The sequence below is a fragment of the Rattus norvegicus genome, chromosome 3, assembly GCF_021556685.1.
Source record: "Rattus norvegicus strain SHRSP/BbbUtx chromosome 3, alternate assembly SHRSP_T2T, whole genome shotgun sequence".
NCBI lineage: Eukaryota > Metazoa > Chordata > Mammalia > Rodentia > Muridae > Rattus > Rattus norvegicus.
In genome coordinates, this window is record NC_141536.1 from 127,216,846 (window position 1) to 127,226,585 (window position 9,740).

The 9,740-nt window shown below is 42.6% G+C and overlaps 1 protein-coding gene across 6 annotated transcripts in view; it reads left to right on the forward strand.

Moving 5' to 3' along the window:
* Ndufaf5 (NADH:ubiquinone oxidoreductase complex assembly factor 5) overlaps positions 1-9,419 on the forward strand; it is a 29,538-nt gene extending 20,119 nt beyond the window's left edge. For 4 of the 6 annotated variants that reach the window (XR_015682773.1, XR_015682775.1, XM_087651002.1 and 1 more), the window contains 3 exon segments: positions 8,682-8,765; positions 9,086-9,168; positions 9,311-9,419. Coding sequence is in view for 2 of the 6 variants with exons in the window: in NM_001126371.1 (NP_001119843.1) it covers positions 8,682-8,765; positions 9,086-9,168; positions 9,311-9,397 (254 nt within the window). In the remaining 4 variants the exon portion in view is untranslated. 6 annotated transcript variants of the gene reach the window in all.
* Positions 9,420-9,740: the final 321 nt, after the last annotated feature.

The following is a 9,740-nucleotide window of genomic DNA, read 5'->3' on the forward strand; positions in this document are numbered from 1 at the left end:
TTACTTTTGTCTTTATGACCAAATACCTTACGGAAACAACTAAGGGAAAGGCCTCTGTTGGCTCAGGGTTCAGGGTGTACAGTCTGCCGTGGCAGGGAAGGCACTGTGACAGGAGAAAGAGGCAGTTGGAGAGACCACAGCAGGAGGCCACAGTGACACAGAGCCAGGCTGTGATGCTCAAGGCTTAGCATCCCAGTTACTCACTTCCTTCCTCAAGAACTCACCTCTTCCACAATCTTCCAAAGCAGTGCCACCAACTGGGGACCAATATTTCAAACACATGAGCCTTTTCGTGCTGGCAGTGGAGGTGGTGATGGTGGGTTCCATGTTTAAACAGTAACAGACCCTATTAATGTTGTTTTCCATTCCCGAGGTTTGATCTCCAGTACCAAAATATATTGATTTCCCAAATTCATTTGCTTTTGTGAGACTGTGTCTCATGGTTTGGCCCAGGCTGACCTTGAACTCTGCATTGCCTTAGCTTGGGTTAAAGGCATGATCTACTCACATTAATGTGTTGTAGTACATTTTTCCTACATACATGTTTGCGGTCTCTTGTTCAGAATTGGGGAAGGCCCTTATCATTAGTTCAGATCCAGAGCTTTAGCTTGGCTTTGAAAGTTACATTATGTAGCTCATCAGGCTGGTCACCTAGACCTTCAAAAGTCCCTACAAATGCCTTGTGTTCAAGGTCTAGTCTTAGTGTCCTGGTACACACCAACCTGCGGGGTGGTCCTGGTATCAATAGAGAGCTCTTGATTTACCTCTTCATGGTCATGCCCGCCCACCGTGAGAACACATTCTTTAGTCTGCTTCATCTGGTAAAGCTCCTCTAGGGTGTGGCATTTCTTCTTCTCTTCTCTATCCTAATCTGTGACTTATTCAATGACCTTTGTCAAATTTGCATTTGGTGAATGTCATCTTAAAAATTTGGCCCCATTCATGAGCCTCTTGCCTGCTGTAGTAGTTTGAGTCTCCCACATCACTGCAGCAGAGCTGACTGGGGAATGTGGAGGCAGATATGTTGATGACGGGAGGATAGTTAGTGCACTTAGGTGTTTGTGTTTGATAGCAAGAAGATCCTGCTTATGGGGCTCTTTGCCTTGATACAGAGGAAGTAATGCTGTGTGGAGATTCTTAGTCTGAGAATTGTGTAGAAGCACTGACATAGTCACTGGAGAGAAAGGTGAATGACTAGGGGAAGTTACAGAGTTTGAAGGGTTCACTAAAGTCAATCAGACTTACCTGATTGGCAGCAACAGGAAGTTGGGTCAGTTTGGGTTGGTGTCCTGCTATTTCTAAGATCACTCTACAAATATAATTGAAATGGTGAAGTGGAAGGCAAACGTGAGCTGGGAAGTTGGATGAACGTTGCTGTACCTAAGCGGTCTCCACACAGTCAGGAAATGATTACAGCTGAAGTACTCAGTAATGCTGAAAGGGCTGGGTGATGCACTCGGAAAATGAGATGCTTGGTGGGTGACTTGAAAGTAAAGGGGTTAAAGTTACAAACTCTGTCGGGGACATCTCACACATACAGGGGCGGAGGGGAGGACGAAGCTCATTGGAGGTGAGGTAGAGAGTGGAACTTGATGGACACTAACACTTACTGAAACCTGTCCCCTCAGAGTGAGAGGTGCACAGGAAAACCGGCCAGTGCCAGACCTTCAAAGGAGGGGCTGCTTAGGCTGAGATCTGCCAGCAAGCAGCAGCAGAAGTTACAGCAGGGGGAGCTATCCGCTACAGGGTGAGGGTGTCTCACAGGCAGAGCAAATCACGACCAGGCAGACACCCTGAGGGACAGCAGGGATGCAGCTCCCGCCTCTCGGCTTTGAAAAAGTGTGACTTATTCAGGAAGAAACACCTGCCATGGAGAAATTACAGCTGTCCTCCTTTGTGAGACTTTGTGAACGGCTTGTACACACACACACACACACACACACACACACACACACACACACACACACTCTTCACTAATAGCATGGGCAATTTTGATGGCTAGAGGAGTTAAAGTTGGGGGGGGGGGTCTATGAAATAGAATTATGCTTGCCTGTAAGGAAGCCTTCATCTGTTTCTGAAAATTTATAATACATTTTGAAATAATGAAATTTATGTAATTGCTTGCCTGTTCTTACATTTATAGATTTATGGTTTTTACAAACATTTTTGTACTTTTTTCTTCCCAGTGTTCCTCTTGGTAACTGCTTTTATGTTGAGTAAGAAGCATTAGGGCTAAAGAGAACCCTTGAGTCTGAGTGGCTGACTTAGGTGCCAAGCGTTTGTCTTGTGCCCTGGCGTCTTACCCGACTCTCATTGCTTGCTGTAGTTGTCTGTTAGTGGTAAGGGTCTGGCCTGTTTCTTGTTCCACGTGTTTACCACTCTTCTGAGAGTGCAGTTACACTGTCCTATTAACATAGGAAGATACACATAGACAAAAACTAATCACTGTGGTCCCTTTGCATCATGAGAAACAGGATTGGTAGGCTACTGGTGCACACTCAAGATGATAAAGATAATAAAGCACAGCAAACATTTTTTGAAATGTCCCCAAGTACTAAACAGACTCAGAAACATGGAGCCCTTTTATGTAAAAGCTTAAGATATGGTAATGAAATTATAATTTCTCATTTAGGCTCCAACAATAATTCTTTGAATACAGTGTTTATTTTCTACTAGTCTATAATAAATGCTGTACTCATGATTCATTTCAAGAAAGAAAATAGAAAGAGACAAGAAATTAGATCTATCAGTTGGAAAAGGTTACTGCCCACTGATTTAAAAATACAGTAATTACTCTGCAGTTCTCTGGGCTATTCTTTTTCTTTCCATGTGTGGGTTGTTTTTCTAGGGATCAAAAACTTTAGCCTTGCACATATAATCCAAGTGCTTTGCCACTGAGCTACATCTCCAGCCTCTGATTTTTCGATACAGGATCTGCCTTTGCACCCTCAAGCTAGCCTTGATCTTGCTTTGGATTGCAGGCTTACCTCAGACTTACTATCTGCGTGTCTCTGCTTCCTGAGTGCTGTATTGTATCTGGCACAAGGTTTTCTAATGTCTTGATTTACAGGTGAACTCATCAAAGGCATAAGTACCTTGTCTGTAGTCATGCTAAACCTAGGATTAGTTACTTGAATCCACAGTTTTATTCTATACATTAATGTAGTATATATGTATGTATATATGTATATATGTGTGTGTATATATGTGTGTATATATATGTATGTATGTATGTATTTATACTAAAATATATAGTTGCATCTTTCAAATAGTGAGATTAGCCTTTTTGTTAACGCTTTAGTGTTATAACTGCTTGTGGTTTTTAAAAATGTTTTTTGTTGTTTCTTTCAGAATTTCATAAAATAAGTTTTTGATCATATTCACTCGCTCCAAATTCTTTTAAGACCCATCCGCCTTCCCTTCCACCCAGTTTTATGTCTCTGCCCTCTCCCACGCCCTCAACGTCAGTTTGTGCTGCTTGGATCTGTAGCCTGCTGGAATGTAGCTAACTTATCATGACTACACTCTTGGAGAAAACTGACCCTTCCTCTCCCAGCTAACAGTGGCTAATCGCTCCTCAGGCAGGGGTGGAACACTGCCCAGCTCCACTTTCCATGCTGGGACTTGATTTGGCTGGGGAATTCCAGGTGATGCTACCACACTGGTTTACATGTGCAGCTGTCCTGCTACGTCCAGAAGACACTGTCTCCTCCCTGTCATTTCCTGCTGGCTCCTATATTCTGTCTGATGATCCCTGAGCCTTTGACACAGGGGGTTCAGTGTGTGTGTGTGTGTGTGTGTGTGTGTGTGTGTGTGTGTGTGTGTGTGTGTGTGTGTTCCATTTAGAACTGAGCATTCTGCAGTCTCTACTTCTCTGCACCATGGCCATTTGTGGCTCTCAGTGTTGACTGTCATCTATGACAAAAAGAAGCTTCTCTGGTGAGGATTGAGAAATGCTTCAATCTGAAGGTGCAAGAAGGCAGGTGTGAGACACATGGTGTCTTAGTTATGTTGCTGTGAAGAGACACCAACTGACCAGGCAACTGCTATAAAAGAATACATTTAAGTGGAAGTTTTTGAGGCCTAGTCCATTATCATCATGGTAGGAAGCTTGGTGGCAGGCAGGACAGCATGGCACATGGGGCTGGGATCTTACATTCTGATCTATTGGCAGGCAGGTAGGGAAAGGCTTAGCATGGACTTTTGAAACCTCAAAGCCACACCTACTCCAATAAGGCCATGTCTCCTAATCCTTCCCTGATAGTTCCACTAACTAGGGACAAAGGATTCAGTTATGGTTATGGGGGCCATTCTCTTCAAACCACCACACATGGTCTTCCGGTAAATCAATGCTTGCATTTTAACCACTTTCTAGATCAGGTTTTAGAACCTTTTTGGGGCCCCTTCCCTATTAGTAATGCCTGCCCCCTGGGCTTTAAGTAGGTCTGACAGTTTGAGGAACTGTTCTGAATGCTTACCCTTTAGAGAGATCTCTTACCTCTACTGTCAGGCCTTTTACAAAAGTCATGTTTTTGATGTCTTTTATCTGTAGGTGACTTAAGAATCATATAAAGATAATTTGTAAAAATGTTATTTGTTTAAACAGAAGCATTAACTGATGGCTTTTATATTTATTCACTGACTGTTTATTGAGTCCTTAGCTAGTGGTGGAGATCTGTAGTTTCTCATCTCAAGTTGCTAATATTCTAGATGAAAAGACTCCCAAGCTAGACAGACACACCTCTACTTAAAATGAGAGAAACACAAGGAATTGACTTTAAATCTGCTTAAGAGTCTTATAGAAAATGCAGAACCTAGGTGAGCTAAAGTGAGTTTTCCAGGATGAAGGGTAGGGAGAGTTTGAGGGTTGCACCAAGAAGAGTGTGTATACAGTCATGGGCGGGAGATATGAGAGGTTATGTATGTCCTACTCTTGTGTTGGGGGAATGTGGTAATAATGCTGCCTAAGTGTATAGAATAGGCAGATAATGGGGAACCATAGAAGATCAGAAGCTTCTAGATTTTCTCAGATGAGCCTTCTAGCTTGTCTTGGGAGAATTTTCCCCAGGGATGACTCAGATTCAAGTGTAGTAGAAGGTACATTGTTTGCCTGTTTGTTAGGCATGATTTATAGGAGGGTAAGACAGGAAGTAGCATGGCCAGTCTGCCCTGGTGTATGAGGAAACTGAGGCACAGAGAAGAAAGGGACTTGTCCAAGTTGTAATGGAGACAGGCAGCTTAGTTCATATCCTGAAGTCTCCACTATTTACCCAGTGGGAAAAGTCCGAGGGTGGTGGGAGGTGGAGGCGTGCGGGTGTTTGCTGGGGTGCTCCTGTGCCAACTGGAAGGTGGCGTCCTCCAGTTAGCGATTGTATTCCCTATCTCTGTTGTGTTTGTTTTCTGATGGTTGAGGTGTATCTCATTTTAGCTACCGTTATTATTAATTCACAGAAAAAAATGGAGAAGGTTGACCTAATTTTACAAACAAGTTTCATATCAACTGATGAATGCATGAGACATTTTCAAGGCTTTCACAGTGGTTTTAAGGTAAGTTCAGGTTTTTTTTAAAGGCAATGCTCAGCATTGTTTCAGTAATCCACATTAAAGTTTGTTTTTAATAAGCATTTGAATTTAACCTTAAAAACACTGTGAGAAAGCCGGGCAGTGGTGGCTCACACCTTCATCGCCAGCACCCTGGAGGCAGAGGCAGGTGGATCTGTGTGAGTTCGAGGCCAGTCTGCTCTTCAGAGCTAGTTCCAACACAGCCAAGGCTACATAAAGAAATCCTTTCTTCTTGAGAAACCAAAACAAAACACCTCTATGAGAAATCTCTCCTCAGCATTTGGCCAAGATCAAATGTAAAATCACTGAGAATCTTAAAACCATTGCCAGGCAGTGTCTGTTCTCCCAAGTCCTGGTTGAGTTGCCATTACAGACATCTTTCCTAGATGGTTGTCAGTAAAGCTTCCCCACAATGAACTACAAGATATTCCATTTTAAAGGTGAAAAACTGAGTCCGCTAAGGTTGAATCATGCTTATCCTAAGTTATGTAAGGTTGCAATCAGAGTCGAGGTTCTCTCTCTCTCTGTGGTACTTCACAAGGAAAGAGGAAGTTCTGGACAGCAGTGTGTGTTTCTGAGGGGACAGTGGACTCCGGTGGCAAGAGAGTTACTGTTGATGCGTGTATCGGTGCTCTATAACCCAGCTGGGTCAGACTCACAGAGATGGCATATGCCTAAGAGTCTTACTTAGAATATGTAAGTAACAGTTGTTTGGCGATGTCTAGTGCGTTGGGGGTTGTCTTTGTATTTGCTGCATGTGATTTGGAATGAAGCCAGGGCAGTGGGACGTTGAGCAGAAACTAAGTTTTGTATCCATCGTTGGTAAGAGACTGCCGCAGTGTGAACCCTGCCTTACTTCGATGCTATGTGATTCATGTTCACCATGTGGGAGAATATTTTTAAGATGGGTATATAGTGGGATTTGTTAGTTTTTATTTAATATGTATGTCTCTAAGAGCATATGGCACACATGTGGATACCCACAGAGGGCAGTGGATCCTCTGGAACTGGAGTTACCAGAAGTTACCAGCCTCTGATGCAGATGCTGCGAGTTGAACTCAGGTCCTCTGAAGAGCGGCATGTGTGCCTAACCACTTGGCCACTGCTCTGGTCCCCAGTATTTTTTGTTTTGGTTGGTTGATGGGTTAGAGGTTTTTTATTTGTTCTGTACTTGAACCTGGGTCTCACACAGCTGAGAATGACTCTGAGGATGACCCTGAAATGACAGTCTGCCTGGCTCTCTTTCCTAAGTGCTGGGATTTTAAATGTGCATCACCTTACCCAGTCATGTGTTTTTAATTAACTTAGCTTAGTAGTTTGTGACTATTAATGATCTATGAATTAAGACCATTAAACTCACAAAATATGGGACACTGGGTTTATTAATAGAATGAGTGTCATTCCTATTGAAGTAGTGCCCTTAGAAGCCAGAAGAGGGCCGGATTCCTGGAGCTGGAGTTACAGACTTGGGCACTGCCTGGTGTATTCTGGGAACCAAACTCAGATCCTTAGCAAGAGTGGTGTGTGCACATAACTGAGGCAGCTCTCCAGCCTCCTTGTTGGCTGCTTTTAATAAAACCAATACAATAAAAATATAAATTTTATTTAAATAAAAATCTAAAAATAGATTACTGTTTTAAACTATTGAAGAAATGATCATTTCTTGACTAGTAGAAGTAAATAGTAGACACTTGCTCATGTAATAAATTTTAATATTAAGAATAATTACAACTTTGTAAAATTTCCTTTAGTTCTTTTGTAGAATGATCTTAAACATAGCCTTCTCAAATATTTTAAAATGTACATGTAAAGAAAAATAGGTAACATTAATTTGATATTACATTAATTTGTTTTTATTTTTTATAGTACTGGGAATTGAACCCAGGCGCACATCTCTCTCTCTCTCTCTCTCTCTCTCTCTCTCTCTCTCTGTGTGTGTGTGTGTGTAGGGGTGTGTGCTTCTGTGTGCATATGAGTTGCATGTGCAGCCTCTATATGTGTATACGTGGTTGCCAGAGATCATTGTCTCTTGCTCCCTCTGTTTTCCTTTGTCACTGAGCCTGGAGTCACTAATTTGCTAGACTAGCTGCCCTCAGGATTCCCTTGTCTCCCTTCCCAGCATAAGGATTACAGCAGATACCACCACACCTGCTCTTTATGTGTGAGCTGGAGTTCGTGGTTGTGTAGCAAGCACTGTATCCATTCATACATATCCCCAGCCTCTTGCCCTCATTAGGCAAAGACTGTACCTCCTAGCTATCTCTCTAGCTATACAATAGAAATTTTCAGTAAATAGCCTCTTACCATCGACTTAAAGAAAAGGTTGGGGCTAGAGAGATGGCTCAGTGGTTAAGAGCACTGACTGCTCTTCCAGAGGTCCTGAGTTCAAATCCCAGCAACCACATGGTGGCTCCCAACCATCTGTAATGAGATCTGATGCTCTCTTTTGGTGTGTCTGAAGACAGATACAGTGTACTTATATATAATAAATAAATGAATGTAAAAAAAAACTTAAAAGGAAATTATGTTACAGTGTACTTATATATAATAAATAAATCTTTTTTTTTAAAGAGAAAAGGTCTGTAGATTAATTTTAAAATACTAAAATAAGTGCCTCTATGGGGAAATACACATAAGTTTTAAATCTGTTGTTGGTAAAATATCAAAACAATTTGAAGGCATGGTCATTGAGTTCCACAGCCCTCATCCAAGTTTACAGTTGTAATTTTATGTGCTGCTTAGAAGGAAGGAGGCACTGTCACAGTGTCCTGCTTCAGAGAGCCAGCAAAAAGGGGTATAAGGTGAGGTATTCTTTGAAAGACCCTTGCCAATGCTTGCGACCCATCTAGGGCCTAGGTGGCTTTTGCTGAGCCGGCTCACTGTAGACTGTGGCTGTTGTGGGAAGGATCCTGGTGCTTCCCTGCTGAGAATTAACTTTCCTTGACTTGGTAGTGCAGAGGATTCAAACAGCTCTGCTCCAGTCAGTGAGGGCCCAGCAGGAATGTGAAAGCCGGTGAGACTGAGTGGCTGTGCTGTTGGATGAGGTGGATCGTGTCTTGATGCTGAGCTGCTCGGCGTGTTTGCAGTACTTCCTCAGACTGCCTGTGGTTTATTTTTAGGGATGGGTGAGAGCAACTGTTCTTGGAACAGAAAAGCCCTGCTGCACCGAGACACAATGCTGGCAGCTGCGGCGGTGTACAGAGGTGAGTCGCCCACTCCTCTACCTGCAGTCACGGAGGGTTTGTGCTGCGTGCTGTTCATTCCACAGCGCCGTTCCCTTCTAGTAAGGTGCTGTCGGGCTTCGTGGGAATTTTGATTTTCGTTTTCTCTCAGAATATAGATCCTATCTGTGTCTGTTTCCAAGCAGTTCTTGTTTCCATAGTGTCAGCTTCTCTGTGTTGAGCCTTGTTATGTGAGGCACACAGATCCTACAGCTAGCCTAGAACTCATTTCTCTTGGAAGTAGGTGTTTATTAGGAGCAGATAGATACTGTTCCAGAATTTAACGATGTTTGTCTTTTTAGAAATGTACAGCAATGAGGATGGTTCCATTCCTGCCACATATCAGATCTACCATATGATAGGATGGAAATACCATGACTCTCAGGTAATGATAGTTCTTAGAGGGTTTGTGTTTCTGCTTGTTTCCCATTGTTGATTGACTTAGGGTATATCATGCATATCATGATTGGGGTTACTCTGGGTTGGCCTTATCTGCATCTAATGTCTCTCATTTTTCTTGTTTTCAGGCAAGGCTAGCTGAAAGAGGTTCAGCAACCGTGTCATTTGGAGATCTAGCAAGACTAAATGATACCATGTCACAGGGGAAAAAATAATAAACATTTGATTCAATTGTAATGTCTCCTGGAATTTTTTTTTTTTTTTTTTGGTTCTTTTTTTTCAGAGCTGGGGACCGAACCCAGGGCCTTGCGCATCCTAGGCAAGTGCTCTACCACTGAGCTAAATCCCCAACCCCTGGAATTTTTATCAGAAATAAGTAACTTTCACATCGAAATTATTACAGTTTGAAGCAAGAAGCTATCTATTGAGCTACTAACTAGCAACCTCATACTAGTCATGCTTAGTAGTATTTCGAGTTCTCGTTTACTTCTGTTTACGTAAAGATGCTGCTACGTAATGATTGGGCATCCTTGGAATCCAGCCTGAAAGCAAAGGAGA